This window comes from Crocuta crocuta, unplaced genomic scaffold, assembly GCF_008692635.1.
Source record: "Crocuta crocuta isolate KB4526 unplaced genomic scaffold, BGI_CrCroc_1.0 scaffold121, whole genome shotgun sequence".
Taxonomy (NCBI): Eukaryota; Metazoa; Chordata; class Mammalia; order Carnivora; family Hyaenidae; genus Crocuta; species Crocuta crocuta.
In genome coordinates this window covers 3,254,132-3,274,173 of record NW_027528608.1, presented here as the reverse complement: position 1 = coordinate 3,274,173, position 20,042 = coordinate 3,254,132, and the positions used below count along the sequence as shown (strand labels likewise).

Below are 20,042 nucleotides of genomic sequence, written 5' to 3'. Positions count from 1 at the left end.
GGGGGGGGGGGGGGGGGGGGGGTGGGGGGGGGGGGGGGGGGGGGGGGGGGGGGGTCACAGGAGGGCCCCAGAGTGGGGCTCCACCAGAAAGGACCCCTGTCGGGCGAGGAACCTGGTGAGGGTCCACGTGGGAGAAGGGGTTCGGTCGGACCCTCCCGCTAAGGTTCCAGACTTGGTAAATACAGGACGCCCAGTAAAATAGGACTTTCGGACAAACAACGGATAACCGTTTGCTCTGTGTCCGGAACAACGCATGGGCACACCTTAACTGATGTCCCCTGTTGTGAATCTGCGCTCCGGGGTCCGGGGTGCCATCCGAGACGGCCCCTGCGCGGGGAGAGGGCAGCCGGCCCGCGGGGACTGGACGCTCGCTCACCTTCAGCACCAGCACGTCGAGCATCTTCCCGCGAGTCGCCGCGGGCCGTCGGAGGACCCGCCCTGCGGAGACAACACCGTCGCGGCCGCGCCCTTTCTCGGATAGTCCCGTCGCCACGCACAGGAAGGGCACTTTGGGGGCGAAACCCAAGGCAGGGCCGNGGGCCACTGGGCACCTGGCCCCCCTCCCCGACCCAGCTCACCCCGTGGTCCCACCCATTCCGAATCAGTTCGCGGTTACTCGCTTGGAGGTCCCCTTGGACCCGCCTCCACCTCGTGGCCTTGAAGGTGAGGAAGAGGCTCGGCGGGTCGCTGATGTAGGGGGCGCTCCATCCCCTCCCCTGCTCCTCTCCCCCCACTCCACCTCCAGTTTCGGGTTCCCGCTTTCCTCCCACCCGGCCCTTGGCTGGCAGGGCTCCCCCAGACTCTGTCACTGGCCATCCCCCAGACTCTGTCACTGGCCATTCTGGTCACCACCAAAGGCTGCAAACTGCAGCCTCCTGGGCCGGGCTCTTCCCTTCGCGTGTATTTGTTGTTGAGGCACCCAAGGGCTCTCTAAATTTTGAACACCTGGAGGCCTTGGTTTTCTCGCCTGAAAGTTGAGAATCACAATTAAATGAGGTCACACTGCGAAATCAAAGGACACCCAAGAAGCACTCAGGGAGGGTTGGCTTTCTTTACTATCTCAGGAATCTTTCTCCAACACTTGAGTAAGCCGATCAACAAGAAAAAAGAATACCTTAAAAATCAAAGGAACCACAGCTAAAATGCATAAATAGATGAACAACAAAATAATTTAAAATGCCAGACCTATATGGTTTGACAGCTAATTCCTTTAATATCTTGATTGTGAAAAAACAAATTTTAAGCCGTGTCAAAAAGCATTAAGTGCTGCTAAGGGGAAGCAGCAAGATGGCAAAAAATCGCAACAGTTTATAGAGAGCATGGCAGTCGTGGGGCTATGTTTCTGGGGAACAGAAGGCTCCCAAAAGCATGAGGTTTTAAAGGTTTGTTAGATTTCTCAAGGTCAAGCAACATCAGCTGCTTAAAGGCTCAGGCAGGAGAGTTGGAGAGGAGAGGTGTGTGGACGTCCAGTCAAGAGGAAGTCCGCTGCAAAGTGCATGAAGTTCACCTGTTGCTGCGCTGGGCTAACCAGGCCTCACGCGCACTGGAGGTACCTGGCAGCGCCACTTCACCTGAAAGCCCCAGACCTTGTCAAAAAGAGGTGTGAAGGGACAGTTCAGTTCCCAAGCCGCAAAGATTCAGAACACACGCTACAAGTGTGTTTCCCACACTTTTTCGCAATAGAGCTCACAAAAAATGGAAGTATTTGTACGTCACACTGGGACCAAGAGTCAAGATGGCTGCAATGAGAGCTCGCTGCCCTGGGGCTGAGCCACCTAGTCCCCTGGACGCTGAAGGGGATCAGTATCTGTACCTGTAACCTCGCTCCCCTTCTTCCCCACTAGCTGGTGGGAAGCATTGTTTTAGAAATTACTTCAAAATAAGTAAGTCATGGGTATGGAATGTAATTGTATGGTGATGAGAGTTAATACTGTATTTCATATTTGAAGCTTGAGAGGCGCCTGAGTGGCTCAGTTGATTAAGCATCTGATTTCAGCTCAGGTGGTCTCACGGTTTGAGTTCGAGCCCCACGTTGGGCTCTCTGCTGTTAGCACAGAGCCTGCTTTTCGATCTTTTGTCCTCCTCTGTCTCTGACCCTCTCTTTTTTCTCTCAAAAATAATAAACATTAAAAACATTTTTTTAAACGTGACAAAGATAAGACAAAGAACTACAGACTAATTTCACTTATCAACATAGATACTAAAATCCCAAATAAAATGCTACCAAGTCTTCATTTCTCTAGTTTTAAAATATTCTTGGGTGGTTCAGTCAGCTAAGCGACTGACTCTTGATCTCGGCACAGGTCATGATGTCACGGTTCATGTGTTCAAGCCCAATGTTGGGCTTTGTGCTGACAGCGCAGAGCCTGCTTGGGAGTCTCCCTGTCTTTCTCTCTGTCTCTCCCTATCCTCAAAATCAATAAATTCTAAACATAAAATATTCTCATCATTTTTACAAAAAGCAATGAAAAACAAGTTCAGACCAAAAGCTAGCTTAACCATTTGTCAGTTGATTCTTTAGAAAAATACTTTTTTGGTTTTATTTCTTACATATTTTGCATCAATTGAGAATGGACATTATGGTTATGGCATTCAACCCAAAGGTAGAAGCCTGATGCTTGCCGAGCATTTTTCCCAGACACCTGTTACCTTTCATGGACTTGGCCAGAAAATATCTTGTTCATGGTTCCCACCAGTATTATGTATCTGTCAGATTATCCTTATTTCTTATGTATTTTTTAATAGCTCAGTGTTGCTATTCACTGCAAGAATATTCTCGTATCTCCACTTTGAACCATACACTATCAAACTAAATTAACCTTTGTCCCACTTAGCTTTGTACTTTGAATTTTACTTCATCTGATTAATACTCTTGTTTTCTCTTTTTATCTTCAGCTCTCCAGCAGAATTGTTTTAAACAGCTCATAATCAGGTTTAGTTTTTTCCAGTTTTATTGCGATCTAGTTGACGTATAACATTGTATAAATCTAAAGTGTATAACTTGATATATGTATATATTACAAAATAATCACCATGGTAAGTTAACATACATCATCTCACATAGTTAAAATTTTTTTCCTTGTGATGAGAACTTTTAAGATCAATTCTTTTAGCAACTTTCAAATACACAATATAGTATTGTTCGCTATATTCATCACATTGTACATTACATCCCTAGAAATTACTTATCTTATAACTGGAAGTTTCTACCTTTGGACCCCCTTCACTAATTAATTCCTCCACCACTCACCTCGGCAACCAAAAATGGGATCTCTGTTTCTATGAGGTTTTTTTGTTGTTGTTAGATTCTACGTAAAAATGAGATCATACAATATTTGTCTTTCTCTGATTTATTTCATTTAGCATAATGCCCTCAAGGTCCATCCATGTTTCACAAATGGTGGGATTTCCTTCTTTGTTACGGCTGAATAGTATTCCATTATAGAAATATTTAATATTACATATTTAACAGTACATATCAATATATAATATATATTAGAACATAGACATTTACATATGAACATGTGTGAATATAATCGTGCTCCACATTTTCTTTGTTCCTTCATCCAACAATGGATACTTAGTTTGTTTCCATGTCTAGCTATTGTAAGTAATTCTGCGATAAACATATGGGTACAGATATCTTTTGGGGATAGTGATTTCATGTACTTTTTTAAATTAATTTTTTAATTTTTTTTTTGAGAGAGTGTGCATACATACTCAAGGGGGAAGGGATCTCACAAACCTTGAGATCATGACCTAATCTGAAATCAAGAGTCAGATGCTTAACCAACTGAGCCACCTTGGCACTCCTCATTCCCCCTGGATATAACCTATAAGTGGGATTTCTCTATCATACGGTTCTATTTTTAATTTTTCAGGAATCTCCATACTGTTTTCCTTAGTGGCTGTACCAATTTACATTTCCACATCTTTTCTCCCTTTTCTCCACATCTTCACCAACACTTATCTCTCTCTCTCTCTTTTTTTTTCTTTAACAATAACCATTTCAACAGGTGTGAGGTGGTATCTCATGGTGGTTTTGATTTGCACTTTCCTAATAATTACTGATGTTGAGCTTTTTTTTTATGCTTTGGCTCTCTGAATACAGTATATCTTTTTTGGAAAAATGTCTATCCAGCTCCTTTGTCCATATTTTAATTGAATTTTTTATTGGCTGAGTTATAAGAGTTCCTTTATATATTTGGGATATTAACATTATCAGATATGCGGTTTGTCTTTTCATTCTGCTGATTGGTTCTTTTGCTGTGCAGAAGACTTTTAGTTTGATATAGTCCTTGTTGTTTATTTCGTTGCTTGTGCTTCAGATATCATACCCAAAAAATTATTGCCAAGACCTATGTCAATGAGCTTTTTCTTCATGTTTTCTTTTAGGGATTTTGTGGTTTCAAGTCTCACGCTAAAGATTTTAGTTCACTTTTAGTTAATTTTTGTGAGTGATGTAAGATAGGGATCCAGTTTCATGCTTTTGCATATGAGTATCCAATTTTCTCAACACCGTTTATTGAAGAAATTATTTTTTCTCCACTGAGCATTCTTGATTCTCTTGTCAAATATTAGTTGACCGTATATGCATGGGTTTATGCCTGAGCTCTTGATCCTATTCCATTGGTCTGATATGTCTGTTTACATGCCCGTACCATACTGTTTAGATAGGTTTGCAACATAGTTTGAAGTCCGGAGGTGTAATGCGTCCAGGGTTTTCTTTCTCAGGACTGCTTTTGCTATTCTGGGGTCTTTTGTGGTTCCACATGAGTTTTAGGATTGTTTTTTCTGTTCCTCTAAAAAAATGTTATTGAAATTTTTATAGGGGAATTGATTAAATCTACAGATGGTTTGGAGTTACATGGACATTTTACCAATATTAATTCTTCCAATCCATGAACTCAGGCTCTCTTTCCACTTGCGTCTTCTTCAGTTTTCTTCGTCAATGTCTTAGAGTTTTCAGGGTAGAGATCTTTCACCTCAGTGGTTAAAATTATTCCTAAGTACTTCGTTGTTTTTAAAACTGTTGTATTTCTTTTTTCATATAATTTGTTTTAGTGTACAGAAATGCTACTGATTTTGTATGTTCATTTTTATATGCTACAACTTTACTGAATTCATTTAGTATATCTAAGTTTTGCAGTGGTATATTCAGAATTTTTTACATATAAATATATTTTCTATGTAAATAACATCATGTCACCTGCAAGTAGAGATAATTTTACTTTGTCCTTTCCAATTCTAATGACTTTTACTTCTTTTTCTTGCCTGATTCCTCTGGCTAGGACTTCTGGTACTATGTTGAATAGAAGTGGTGAAAGTGGGCACCATTGATTTGTCCTGATCTTAGAGGAAACTCAACATTTCACCGTTGAGTATTATGTTGGCTGTAGGCTTGTCACCTGTGGCTTTTATAATGTTGGGGTACATTCATTGAATAACTAATTTATTGACTTTTTATCATGAATAGATATATATTGAATTTTGTCAGATGCTTTTCTCCATCTATTGCTATCATCATATATTTTTTACCTTTTATTCTAATATGATACATCATATTTACTGATTTGCACGTGTTGAACCATCCTTGCATCCCAGGGATGAATCCCACTTGGTCATGGTGTATGATCCTTTTAATGTGCTGCTGAAGTCAGCTTACTAGTATTTTGTTTAGAATTTTTGCATCTCCTGAATATCTATCAGGAATATTATCCTACAGTCTTTTCTTGTAGTGTTCTTATTTGGCTTTAATATCAGAGCAATTCTGGCCTTATGAGCTTGGGAGTATCCCCCCTCTTCTTCAATTTTTGTAAGTATTTGAGGGTTTGTGTTAATTCTTCTTAAAGGTTTTGTAAAATTCACTAGTGAGGCCATCTGGCTCTGGGATTTTCTTTTGGAGGGAGGCTTCTGATTACTGATTCAAACTCATCCCTTATAGGTCTGTTCAGATTTTCTATTTCTTCCTTATTCAGTTTTGGTAGAGTGTATGTTTCTAGAAAGGTACACTTTAAGTTATCCAGTTTGTTGGCATATAGTTGTTCATAGTGGTTTTTTATGATCCTTTCTATTTCTGTGGTATCTTGCAATGTTTCCTCTTTCATTTAGAAATTTATTGATTTGGGTCCTCTCTCTTTTTTCTTAGTCTAGCTAAAGGCTTGTTCATTTTGTTTATCTTTTCAAGAACAAATACTTAGTTTTGTTAGTCTTTCTATTGTTTTCCTGTCTCTTCATTTATTTCTGCTCTAATTGTTATTTCCCTTGTTCTGCTAACTTTGGGCTTAGTTGGTTCTTTTTCTAGTTAACTAGGTTTTAATACAATTAATCTGAGTTTTTGTCTCTGAATAAATTTAACCCATTTTTGTGTATTGTCATGGTTGACATTCATTCCTATTTGAATTGTTTTACTCTAAGCCTTTGGCTTTTGTTACATTGCCACTCACACTGATTTCTGTCTTTTGCATTAGGGGTTCTGCTTTGTTTTTGACTGATCTGAAAAGTGACTCTTCTGTTTTTAACTCTATTAGCTACATTTGCATTTAAAAACACACAAATATATATTTTTTAGTTTTTATTACTTTTTTTCTAGAAAGAGAGAGAGAGCAGATGCACAAGCAGGGAAGAGGGAGAGAGAGAAAGAGAGAGAATCCCAAGCAAGCTCCACGCTCAGTGTAGAGCCTGATGCGGGGCTCAATCCCACAACACTGGAATCACGACCTGAGTCAGACATTCAACTGACTGAGCCACCCAGCCACCCCTTTAGGTTTTTATCTTAATCACCTGGTGCTCATCACAAGTGCACTCCTTAATCCCCAGAAATATGGAATCTTTCATGAATTTGCATGTCATCTTTGCATAGGGGCCACTTGTCTGTATCGTTCTGATTTGAGTATCCATGCTGCTGAAGCGAGCACTTACACAGGTACTTGTCACAAAAGTGCAGCTATTGATTTCATCCTCTCCTGTTTTTTTCTCATTCCTCCCATAGCCACTTTCTGTGTCAGATAACATAATCTGGGATTATTTAACCAAATTATTTTTATGAAAAAGGTGTGGTTTTGTTTTTAAAACAGATTAAAATATGATTTTTTTTAATGTTGAGAGACAGAGACAGAGTATGAGCAGGGGAGGGGCAGAGAGAGGGGGGAGACACAGAATCGAAAGCAGGCTCCAGGCTCTGAGCTGTCAGCACAGAGCCCAATGCGGGGCTCAAACTCACAGACCACAAGATCATGACCTGAGCCAAAGTCAGACACTTAACTGACTGAGCCACCCAGGTGCCCCAAATATGAATTATTTTTAACACTTATAGTATTTTACAGACATATTATTCACACTTACTTCCTATATTTAATTGAGTTCCACACTCACCATTAGGACTTCTCCCACATACTTCTACTTTAAAAAGTTTTTAGTTTGATTAATCCTCAGTCATCCATAGTGTTTCTATCAAGTGATTTTTTTCAGAACAGGTGGAATTTTTGGAGCCCATATGTAAATGAAAATTTATCTGTGGCTTTCATGCAATAGAATTATTGAGTACATACATCGTTTCCCCCAGCTCAGTATATCCTGTTATTCTGTGACACATGCTCAGAAGCCTCGTTTTCTTGCCTTTCTAAGCAATCTTCTGTTTTTCTTCCTGAAAATCTGTGCATTATCTTTGAAATTCAGTATTCATCCAGGTATTGGACAACTTTTGTCAATTTTCCTTTGACTGCAGCCAGAACTTCTTATCTGAAGATCAGCATTTTTCTTCAGCTCAAGGAAACTTTATTCCCTTCTCCTAATGAATCTTTTCTTCCCTTTGTGCTGGAATGCTCTTTCATATATGCCAATAATCCACATGTCGGGTTCTCATCCTCACCTGTTTTCCTGAGGTGGTAGTAACAGAGAGACCCAAGAACAAAAATAGTTCAGAGATCCAGGTTTCCTTCAAGGCAACAATATGTGCAAAGATCCTGAGCTGGGAAAGAACTTTGAGTAAATCAAGNTCATGTGTCTGTTGGCCATCTGGATGTCCTCTTTGGAGAAGTGTCTGTTCATAGAAAGAAGACCTTCTGATGGGAGTGTAGAAAGAGAGGGGTGTATGAGATCAGAGAGAAAGGGAGGATCTTGCAGGCCACAGTGAATTTAGTTTTTAAGCGTGAAGAAAAGCCACTGAAGGATTTTAATGAAGGCAGTAACAGGACATGACTTACATTTCTATGTCAAGAACACTTTTCCAGTTCAATAGGAGAGACTGCATCATGAGGTTAAGAATGAAAATGGAGGAGGGGCACCTGAATGGCTCAGTCGGTTAAGTGTCTGGCTCTTGATTTTGGCTCAGGTCATGGTCTCGCAGTTCACGAGTTCAAGCCCCGCATCAGACTCCATGCTGAGTGCGGACCCTGCTTAGGATACTCTCTCTTCGTTTATCTCTGCCCGTACCCTGCTTGCACACAAAATAAATAAATAAACTTAAAATAGAAATAAATAAACTTAAAAAAGAAAACAAGAAATCCCTAGAAAAAAAATGGAAAGACTAGCTCTTACATTTGTTACAAGGCTATCGTGTCTCAACTGAGGCAGTGCAGAGGACAGAAGATGGGAAATCCAAGATAATTGGGGGCAATCGAATCAACAGGACTTGCTAGTCACCTGGATATAGGAATAAAGGAAAAGGAGGACTGTTAGGAATATAGGATCTAAGAATAAAGGAAAAGAATGACCAATGTGTTTAGTTTAAATAACTGGTAGGTTTCTGGTAGAGGGAAGGTGCTGAGGGAACCTGCTTAAAAGGGGGAAATTATAGGTTAGGAAACAAGCTTTTCACAAGAAAACAAAGTTTTCACAGAAAGACCCCAAAATGAATGGCTTATATTTTCTTTCACGTAACAAGCAAGAGGTGAGCGGTCCAAGTCTGGCAGGCATTTATGCCCTAACGTCTGGCTTCTGTCTCTGGGTCCCAGAGAGCTGCTCCAGTGGTCACAATGTCCAGCCAGTGAGAAGGAAGAAGACAAAGTGGAGGGCAAGCAGTTTCCTTTTCAAAGGACCAGACCTGGAAGTGGTCACCTTGGGGGCTTACTCACCCAATGACGGAAGAGGGTCTGAGAACAAGTCCTGAGGGGGCTCTACCAGCTAAAGATCAGTGAGAAGAGAAGACGTCAAAGAGAAAGGGCGAGTGGCTAAAGAAGAGCAAGGAGGAAGCAGGAAAAGCCAAAAGTTGCAGACAAGTTAAAAACAAAATAGAGGCTTGAGGAGAAGAAACAATAAATAGCTACATGTGCCCACATATGAGGGCTCTCCCCATTTCCCCATCATCCCTCAGAAGAGAAGTCCCCTTATATCTGAGCCCTTTGTGTCTCCCATAGCACAGGGCACTCTTACGAACAAAGAACCATGAGGACAAGACACGTTAACCTGAAATACTGACACTAGCTCAGTTTTGGATTCTCAAGGAAGTCGTTCAAAGGAATCAGCAAAAAGATGTAGGTTGTGAAAATGAATACTGACTTAGTAGTTTTGAGTTTGTCACTTCAGTTTCAAGAAACTGTATAGTATCATAGAAAATGGGTTTTCCTGGCTGCGTTCCGAACAAGATGGCAGGCAGTAGGGACGTGAGCACGGGCAGGGAGGGGACTAGACGGAGGAGCCGTAGGGACAAGTGCTCAACTCCCTGTTTCTGCATCTGAGCCCCAGATAGCTTGAATACATAAGGTGAGAGAACATATGGTAAATGCCACAAGCCCTCACGAGCCAGGCTCTAAAACAACTCTTTTTCAGCACAGGAGCATGGCCCTATTTTGTGTTGGGTATTGTGACAGCTGTTAAGTCATGTGACAGTCTCCCCAAAAGCATTCTTGGAAGGGAGACAGAGGTTTCATTCAGAAAGGTTTCATTCAAATGAAGAAGACAACAAAAATACATCTTTATGAGGAAAAGTAAGTCACATTACTTGTCACATCTCCCCAAATCACCCACTGAACCACCTAACTCCAGCAGAAAGGGTGCAGGACTAGATAGATTGGGAAAGGCAGTCTTTTGACCCTCCCCCAGCTGCATAAGAATGAGCCTTGAGCCTGGAAGGCTTCCCTACTGAGGAGAGAGGCCTTGTCACCTTTGTGATGGGGGAATGTCTTTCCTGTTTCAGATTCAGTGTGTACTCCTTTGATCTACACAAGCGTGTGCATCAGATGACACCTGGCCAACCCCATACTATACGTGTCCACCTGTCCACCGCAGGAGATGGGGTCCTTCTGTAGCACAAGAGGGGTGTGGTCAGGCCACTTGCCCCGTGTTGGCCATGGGGGACCGGCGCACAGTGTTGGAGCTGATTTTGCTCTGTCTCTTCTCCATGTGAGCAGGGCATTATTCTATCCAGTGCTTGGCTGTGTTGTGGCTTCCTTGGCAACTGTAACACCCGGATGCAGTGGGCAGAACCGTTAACACCTCTGCTTTTGGCGATAGGTAATAGATGTCACTCGCTCAACAAAGAATCAGGTTCCACTCTTAGCTGTGGCACTAACCAGCTGTGTGGCTCTGTTCTCAGCTTTCTAACTAGCAAAATAATGGTGTTCATGGAGTTCTCTTCCAGCTACTTTCTGGCTCTCTGTGAGAGGGAAAGAATATGATGCCCGAAGCCAAAGTCAGTAAGGAGAGCTTCTGTAGGTGCAGGAGCCAGAGGGAACACTAACAGTATATGGTCCTCACAGTTTACATGTTGGAACTGTTCACTGAAGAAAAGAGATTTTCCTTTAGATCAGAGATTCTCAACCTTGGCCAGAGAATTGCTGTGGACGGCTGTCCTATGTATGGTAGATATTTAGCCGCATGGCCGGTCTCTACCCACTAGATGGTAGTAGCATCTCAGCTTGTGACCACCACAAATGGTTCCAGACACTGCCAAATGTCTCCAGAAGGGCAAAAGTGCCCTCCGTGGTTGGAGAACCACTTATCTAGATGTATTCCTCTAGTCAAGGTTAAGTAATAAGGGGCATCTAGGTGGCTCAGTCAGTTAAGTGTCTGAGTTCGGCTCAGGTCATGATCTCAAAGTCTGTGAGTTCAAGCACCTGATCAGGCTCTCCTGACAGCTCAGAGCCTGAAGCCTGCTTCAGATTCTGCATCTCCCTCTCTCTCTGCCCCTTCCCGACTCACCTTCTGTTTCTCTCTCTCAAAAATAAATAAAACATTAAAAAAAAAGATTAAGTAATACACATATACCTTATTGACCAATATCACTATTTTATAGGTAGGAAAACTAACACATTTCATGAAAAATAAAATCCATCATATGATACATAACATAGTCAAAGATCTGAAACAGAATTAGTGTCAATCATGTCCACATCTTTAATCAATAAACACTATTCCTCTTAAGAGGAGGTGAAAAACTTACCCATATTAAAAACACTGAACATAAGCATCATAAAGAAAACACCATTAAATGATGAATACTTCTACATCTCTTTAATCTCTTTGTATTCATTAGCTACTGCTTGCCAGAGTAAAAATAAATATGGTTTTTGTTATGGCTTCATACTTCTTTAGAATGGTAGCTGAAAGGTTTCCAATTTGGTAAGCCCGATAACTAATGCCATTTGGTATTAAACAGATTTGTGTGTCAATCATCAAGGTAAAGACATAACAAGAAAATGTCCCCTAAGTGTCATCTCAGTGTGCTGTTCACATGGAGTCAGACTCCCTTCAACAAATTCCACCAGTGAGTCTAAGGAACCCATGGCTCGATGTCCTAAGCATATCAAGAAAACCGCTACTGCAGTGGACGGTTAAAAGACAATAGCAGTAGAACATTTTACTTAAACTTTTGATAATAAAATAATACAGAAATGGATGGGGTGCCTGGGAGGTTCAGTCAGTTATGTATCTTGATTTCGGCTCAGGTCATGATCTCATGGTTCGTGAGTTCAAGCCCTGGGTCAGGCTCTGTGATGACAGCTCAGAGCCTGCTTGGGACTCTCTGTCTCCACTCCTCCCCCGTTTGCTCTCTCTCAAAAGTACATAAATAAAATAATAATTCAGACGTGGAACCCTTTGTGAGATTTTTTTCCCTCTCATTCTGGGAACAGGATCATTAATATTTATATTTGTGTGATACCGTAAGGTTTGAAGAATGAAATAAGCAAGAGAGCACTGTAACACACTTGGAATGTGTATTATGCTCTATTAGACTAGACTAATGTCAGTACTAGATTGTACAAAGGTCCTTATGCTCCAGGCAAGTCTACTCAACGTCCGGTATTCAGCAGGACTTCAAGCAAGCCAGCTCATGAACAGGCAGTCCTCTATAAACGGCTCTGACTTATGACATAGGTCTTAGGATAAACATGTTTATACTTTGACTGGACAGTCACGTGGACACTATACGCATGGTGGCTGTGTAGCACTACTCGGTGAAATGTCTCGCCTTCCTTCATGATTTCTTCAGTCTTCTTTTCAGTGGACATAACATTTTCTACAAAGTCTGAATCTTCCAAGTACAGCTCGTCTCCTGGAAAAGAACATTTTGATTCCACAAAGTGTTATTTTATAAAACATTCCAACATATTAGTGACATGCACATTGGTATGTGTCTATGTTATGTGTATAGAACTAAGACAGGTGTTTAGTAACTAATTTCATGAGCCTACCTCGATTTCTTTCTTGTGTTTTTAATACCCACACCCCCCACTGCCAAGAATTTTCTTTGGGCACATAGATAGTTGACTGGTATTTTTCATCACAAATTATAACTTTTAGGCTAATCTATGACTCTCTTTATCCTAGTTGGTATTAATATTGGCCTTGATATCCACACATTTTTGAGTTTCAGTGTGGGCTGTTCTAATAAATTTAAGGTGAAATTACATAAATTATCATTTATACATCAAAACTGCTGAACTGTCCCACTGTAGTCCCGCTAACTGTCCCACTAACAAGTATTATCGCCATTGTGAGAACTGAGACAAGCAGCCACGAGCAGGTCACAAAGCCCCCCTCTAAACTCACATTAAACCATGGTGCCTGGGTGGCTCCGTCAGTTAAACATCCGACTTCAGCTCAGGTCATGATCTCACCATTCATGGGTTCATGCCCTGGGTTGGGCTCTATCTTGACGGCGCAGAGCCTGGAGCCTGCTTCGCATTCTGTGTCTCCCTTGCTCTCTGCCCCTCCCCCACTCATGCTCTGTCTCTGCCTCTCTCAAAAATAAATATTTTTTAAAAATTAAAAAAGTAAAATAAACTGCCATAAAACCCCCATCTAGCACTTACCCAACAACAGTCGACGGCCAGCAAACTCCCTAATTCATATACGCTGACAATTTCTCATAATTCAAGTTCTTAACAGAGTGTAGTTGAAAACAAAAGCTCTCAACTTCATAACTCGGTTCTCAAAACTCAAAATTAAAGTGTAAAAAAGTGAGATAATGTATGAGAAAGAGCTTTTTCAACAGCTAGGAAACATATTTAAAGAAATGTACGTGCGTATACAAAGTGACTTGCTCAGAACTTCTGGTTATAATAAACACCATGGATATTTTATAGAGTAGGACCTTAATAAACTGCTGTACTGTGTATAACAGATGGTAATCATTCTCTGTGTTCCACAATACTGCAATACCACCAGACAGCCCAGGGCATTAAATATGAATGCTAAGGTGCTGGGCCTGGGTGACTGTGGTTAAGCACCCAACTCTGGATTTCAGCTCAGGTTATGATCTCACAGTTCATGGGTTTGAGCCCCTCATTGGGCTCTGCGCTGATAGTGTGGAGCCTACTTGGAATTCCGTCTCCTCTCTCTGCTCCTCCCCAACTTGTATGCTCTCTCTCTCTCTGAAAAATACATAAACTCAAAAAAAAAAAAAAAAAAGAAGAAGAAGAAGAAGGAGTACTGTGCTTCACTGACTTACCCGGTAAAAGCTGGACCGCTGCATCAGCAGTTAATAATGTGATAGGCAGCCATCTTTCCATCCCTTCCGATGCACCATCCAAACAGAATTTGTGCAATTCAGAGAGAGAGGCAAAGTTTCCAAGCCTTCTTATTTCATAGAACTGCGGGGGTGCCAACCAAATTTCTTTCGATATGAAACTCTCGGTTGCCTCTGATGGAGACGACCACTGTGGAAGATAATGGCCAGATTTTAAGGTTTATCCCAGAAGCAATGGAAGATCTGAAATCAGAGATCGGTACCCAGATCTAAATGAAGTTGTACAGTTAATTTATTAATGTGCCCTGCTAGAATCCTCTAAGACAACATGGAAAGATTTGGTTCATGAAATGTGGGTTGACCCCCCCCACCAAGAGGTTGGTTAATGGGACACTCAGCCTAAGGAACAATAAATCAACTAGGATAGATCACCAAGGGTTGACCTGGTGGGGTTGTTCAGCATAGAAGGCAGAAGATGCAAGAAGGCAAGCTGGTTCTGCTCACTCCCGGGGGAAAAAGAAGCCTGTCCAGTGTTAACTCATGATAGCAAATTGAGAAATCAGTGCCCATTCATTCCGCCCACTAACGGGTGCCCTGGGTAGGCCCTGGGGAGGTGGTGAACAAGATAAAGCACTCTCAGGCCCTATGGGGCCTTCAGCAATCAGAAAGTAGCATGACAAGTTCACATGCTATGATGGGGGTAAAGAGGAGCAATAGGAGCTTTCTGGAAGGTCAAGAGGTATGACTCAGCCTATTGTTCCAGGAATGTAATAACAGCAGAGTATCAGGGCGCCTGGGTTGCCCAGCCAGTTGAGCATCTGACTCTTGATTTCTACTCAGATCATGATCTCATAGTCAAGGGGATTGAGCCCCATGTTGGGTTCTGCGCTGAGAGGGCAGAGCCTGCTTGGGATTCTCTCTCTCCCTCTCAAAATAAATAAATAAACTTAGAAACTAATAATAATAGCAGAGTACCAACCAGACAGCATTTGCCCATTTAACTTAAGTGACCTGACTGCTGTGACCTTTCCTCCTTCTCAAGCCTTACTTCCATGCACATCTAGATAAAAGGAGTTGATTCAGTGAATATGAAATAACGCCAAAGGGGTCTTTCTTTACTGATTGACTAAATATCCATTTACACTGATGGAAACTGATTCCCACCCCAATCTGGGAAGTTGAAATCAATTTCTGCCATGGATAATGATAGACCAAAAGTGTACAAGCTTGTATGTGCCTAAACTTCCTCTGAGGAACCTGTATGTGGCTGATCTATGGGACCAAACAATTTATGTTTATAAGAAGCACCTCAGGTGATTCTCAAATTGCCAAGGCTACATTTTGAAAAACAATGCTGGGGCCTCAATGGACCACCCAATCTGTAAGTTATTTACATAGAACTCTGGTTTGTAAATTCCAGGTGAGTTCCGTGATAACAATCAAATGAAGGGATAAACAATGTGTACAACCCACTTAATTCAACCTGTTCAGGTTAGTCCAGACCATAGGTTGAGAGAACTTATCATTTATTGGTTATTTGTTACTTGTAATGCACTGCTCAAAAAATCTTTGACACTTTAGTCTAGATAACTATTTGTTGTGGGTGACTGTCTTTTGTCCTAAAGGATGGTTAGAAGCATCCTTGAGCTTTACCCAGTAGAAGCTGCTAGAACTACCCATATTAGGACAATCAAAAATGTCTGGAGACATTGCCAAATGTATCCAGGGGTGGGTGGGTGAATCATCCCCTTTGAGAATCACTAGCTTAGACTAGGTTAAGATCTCTTCCAGGGCTGCCTGGGTGGTTCAGTCAATTGAGCATCTGACTCTTAATTTTGGTTCAGGTCACCATCGCAGGGTCATACGATTGAGCTCTGCATCAGGCTCCGCACTGAGCATAGAGCCAGCTTAAGAGCCTCTCTTTCCCTCTGCCCCTCTCCCCAACTCACGTGCTTGCTCTCTTTCTCTCTCTCTCTCTCCCCCTCCCTCCCTCCAAAATTAAAAAAAAAAAAAAAAATCTCCTCTTCCAGTCATGAATGCTAGAATTACCTTTCTCCAACATGATGTAAACAATATAGAAGTGGACAAAATCTATTAATCCACCATTTTCGGACATTGAAAAATGCAGAATTGTAATTTGTGAGGAAAGAAAAACAAATGAGGTGAACTCTACCATTGCCAAGGTTTTCTGCCTAAAGGGAATCATCAGACCACAGCACAGGGAAGGAGAACCTAATCTATACCATTCTCGCTGACTCACTGAGGAGACAGAGAACAGAGTTTGGAAAGGCCCATACAGGTTAGAGCATGGAAGACACGGTACCTGAGAGGAGGGATCTGTGTAGAGTAGAGCTCTCCAAATCTGTATAGGACGCCCTTAGTCTTGGAGAAGCACTAATCTTTGCAAGCATAAGATGAAACCACATGACATTGGAAAACATGGGGGCTTTACACTAATAATTTCCAGAACTCACCAAGGGTCAGGAAACATTTCCTCCAACCACAGTGGAGAGACCTGGTTGAATATAAGGGTCACATTAGAAGTGCAGTTAAATCAGCCCTAGAATAAAGGCTATCATAGAACTACTATAAAAACACTTTTAAAAATAAGAGGTGCCTGGGTGGCTCAGTTGGTTAAGTGTCCAACTCTTGATTTTGGCTCAGGTCATGATATCATGGTTCATGAATTCGAGCCCCATGTTGGGCTCTGCCCACTGACAGCACAGAGCCTGCCTTGGATTCACTCTCTCTCCAGCTGTCTCTCTGAAAACAAATACATAAACTCAAAAAAAAAAAAAAAACTCAAGAAGATCAAGTTAATTTGCAATAACTTAATTTCCTGTCAGGAAAAGTTCAACAATCTTTAAAGGAACATACAAAATTCAGTATTCAACTAAAAATCACAATGTCCAACATCCAATAAAAGAATTGTAAGACCCATGACAGGAAAGCAGGAAAATGTGACCCCAAACCAGAAGACAACTTGGTGCAAGGAAACTACAGAGATGACAGAATCAGTAGAAAAGGACATTAAAACCACTGTTATAAATATGTTCTGTTGACTCAAAGACATAAAGGAAAATATGAACAGGATACAAGAAATAGAAAATATTTTTAAAAAGAGCTAAATGGAACTTCTAGAAATGAAAATATCTGAATGAAAAATACACAGGTTGGTATTTACAAGTCAGATGCTACATAAGAAAAGAGAATAAGAACTTGAAAGCGTTGCAGTAGAATCTATTCAAGATGACGCACGGAGATAAAATACTTGAAACAAAATGAACAAATTATCAGTTACATTCTCAAGTAGTCCAACATAAATGTAATTGGAGTCTCAGAAAAGAAGGGGAAGTGAAAAATATCTGAAGAAATAACAAAAAGAAAACCATGCACATCATAATCAAATTGATGAACACCAATGACTAAGAGGAAATATTTACAGTAGCCACAAACACAAAACAAAACACATTAGGCACAGAGGACCAAAGAGTTAAAAGTGGATTTCTCATCATAAATTATTCAAACCACAAAATACCACAAAAAGCAATATCTTTAAGAACTGAGACAAAAAAACACACAATCTGTTAACTTGGAATTCTATACCCAGCCAAGATATCTTTCAAACAAATGGAGGCAAAATAAAGTATTTTTCAGATAAACAAAATCTACAAAATTCATTGTCATAAGACCTGAAATATAACACATATTAGGGGACGTTCTTTGGGCCAAGAGAAACCAGTTGTAGATTTGAATCTGCACAAAGGAATGGAGAGTAGTAAAAATGGTAAATATGCAGAGAAACATAAAAGACATTTTTTACTCATTGTCGCAGTCTTTCAAAGATTGACTGTTTAGGACAAATTATCAACGCATTATAGAGTTCATAATAACAATAAAAGTCAAATGTATGACAACAATAGCTATTGTACATGAGGGGAGAAATGCAGGCATATTGTCGTAAGGTTCTAACATGATACATGATGAAAGCTATGTATTGTAAACTCTAGAGTAACCACAAAGAAGTATAATTAATAAGTCAATAATGGAGATAACATGGTCCTTAAAATATTCAAATAATACAAAAGGAGTCAGGAAAAGAAAAACAGTGCAAAGAATAGATAGGACAGATAACAAACTAAAGATGGTAGATTCAAGTTAAATGTAAATATTTAAATATATAAACATATGTAAATATAAATGATCTAAACACTTCAGCTAAAAGGCAAATATTGTCCTATTGATTAAAAAAAGCAAGACTATGGTGCGCCTGGATGGCCCAGTCAGTTGAGCTTCCAACTTCGGCTCAGGTCATGATCTCACAGTTTGTGGGTTCAAGCCCCACGTCGGACTCTGTGCTGACAGCTAGCTCAGAGCCTGGACCTGCTTCGGATTCTGTATCTCCCTATCTCTCTGACCCTCCCCTGCTCATGCTGTGTGTCTCTCTCTCAGAAATAAATAAAACATTAAAAAAAAAAAAGCAAGACTCTGTGCTGCCTACAAGAAACATATTTTATTTTTTACTAAAACATTTTTTTAAGTTTATTTTTGAGAGAGAGAGACAGAATGCCAGCAGTGGAGGAGCAGAGAAACATACACATACACACAGACTCTGAAGCAGGCTCTGGGCTCTGAGCCATCAGCACAGAGCCCAAACCAGGGCCTGAATTCACGAACCACGAGATCATGATCTGACCCGAAGTCAGATGCCTAACAGACTGAGCCACTCTGGTGCCCCAAAGGATATTTCACAATAATCAAAGGGTCAATCCATCAAGCTTTAACAGTCCTATACATCTATGCAGCACCTTACAAGGAAGCTTCAAAATACATGAAGCAAAACCTGATAGAACTAAAAGAGAAAAAGACAAAGCCACAATTACTCATTAAAAATGTCAGCATTCCTGGAATGCACCTGGTTTCAGTCCATTGGGCATGTGACTCTTGGTCTCTGGGTTGTGAGTCTAAGCATCCTGTTGGGTGTAGAGATTACTTAAGAAAAAAAAAAACAAACCCAACAACAAAGCTGAAGAAAACTTTCAGCATTCCTGTCAGTATCTGATGGAACAAGAAAACACTATGGAATTGCTGAAAGACACTACCAACAAATTTAACCTAATTGCCGTTTTTCCAAACTCAATATCAAGTACAGCCGAATACATTATTCTTTTTAGGTGCAAAAGGAACATTCACCAAGATAGACCATATTTGTGGTCATAGAAGAAGTCTCAATACATTGAAGAGTGGAATCATATAAAGTATGTCTCTGAGGACAGAATTAAATTGCAGGAAATGGAGTGGGCATGAAATGAGGAGGAAAGCGCTCAGGAAGGAGCCCCGGGCCTGCAACTCTTGGAATCTCCTCGGGGGCACTCCTAGGGGAACCACCAGAGAGGCTGAGTCAAGGTCTTGGGACTATGAAGCTGGGGAAAGCAGAGGAGCACCTCACCAAGGTCCTGGGTTTGGCCTGCAGGGTTCAGAGTGCGGCTACCCCGGCGCCTGGCCAACTCAGTCTCTTGGCTGTATGGCTGGAGGAAGCTACCGACAGTCCCGACTTAGAATTTTGCAACTCTAGGATGCTGCGAAAGCCGTATACATTCAAGCAGCAAAGTTACTTTTGAATTTTGATGTCCTACCCCGGCTAGGCACTCATCACCGGTAGTACTCGGCAGTGGCAATGAGCAAGCTCCCAAGTGTGATCTTGAAGGCAAACTGCTGATACCCTTGCACTTATTCTATAACATACAACCTGTTGCCCACTTTCACATGAGCTATTCAACGCTTTGTTATAAAATAGGCTTTGTTAGATGATTCTGCCCAACTGTAGGCTAATGTAAGTGTTCTGAGCAGGTTTTAGGTAGGTCAGGCTAAGAGGTGATGTAGGTTAGGTCCACGGTGTAGCCGCATCACAGATGGAGAAAGACCTGTAATCAGCCTCTGTGCTGGGCTTATATTACAGGGAGTTTCCAGATGGGTCTGGGCTGCTGGCGGGGGCCCTGACTCTCACGTTCCTGTGCGTCCCCACGCCGGCCCCGCAAGCCCTACCTGGCAGCTCACCACCTCGGTCAAGTCCGGGTAGACCGGCGGCGGCTCCCGCAGGCAGCACACGAAGAAGGCGGTGTTGAAGCGGCGG

The 20,042-nt window shown here is 41.4% G+C and overlaps 2 protein-coding genes and 1 pseudogene across 2 annotated transcripts in view; all 3 read right to left on the bottom strand.

Annotated features, from left to right (window-relative positions):
• The window catches only part of TDRD12 (tudor domain containing 12), a 73,516-nt gene extending 73,116 nt beyond the window's left edge, over positions 1-400 (bottom strand). The window contains exon 1 of the mRNA XM_077754642.1: positions 377-400. Coding sequence (XP_077610768.1) covers positions 377-400 — 24 coding nt within the window. The remainder of the gene's footprint in view (positions 1-376) is intronic.
• A 6,417-nt stretch (positions 401-6,817) lies between these two features.
• On the bottom strand, positions 6,818-6,917 carry LOC144223899 (U6 spliceosomal RNA; annotated as a pseudogene).
• Positions 6,918-11,206: 4,289 nt separating this feature from the next.
• On the bottom strand, positions 11,207-20,041 carry NUDT19 (nudix hydrolase 19; the record flags this gene model as incomplete). The annotated part of the gene is made up of 3 exons (XM_077754687.1): positions 11,207-12,493; positions 13,892-14,099; positions 19,955-20,041. Coding segments are annotated over 3 exons (501 nt in total), but the record flags the coding sequence as incomplete, so codon positions are not given.
• Between the last annotated feature and the right edge of the window lies 1 nt (position 20,042).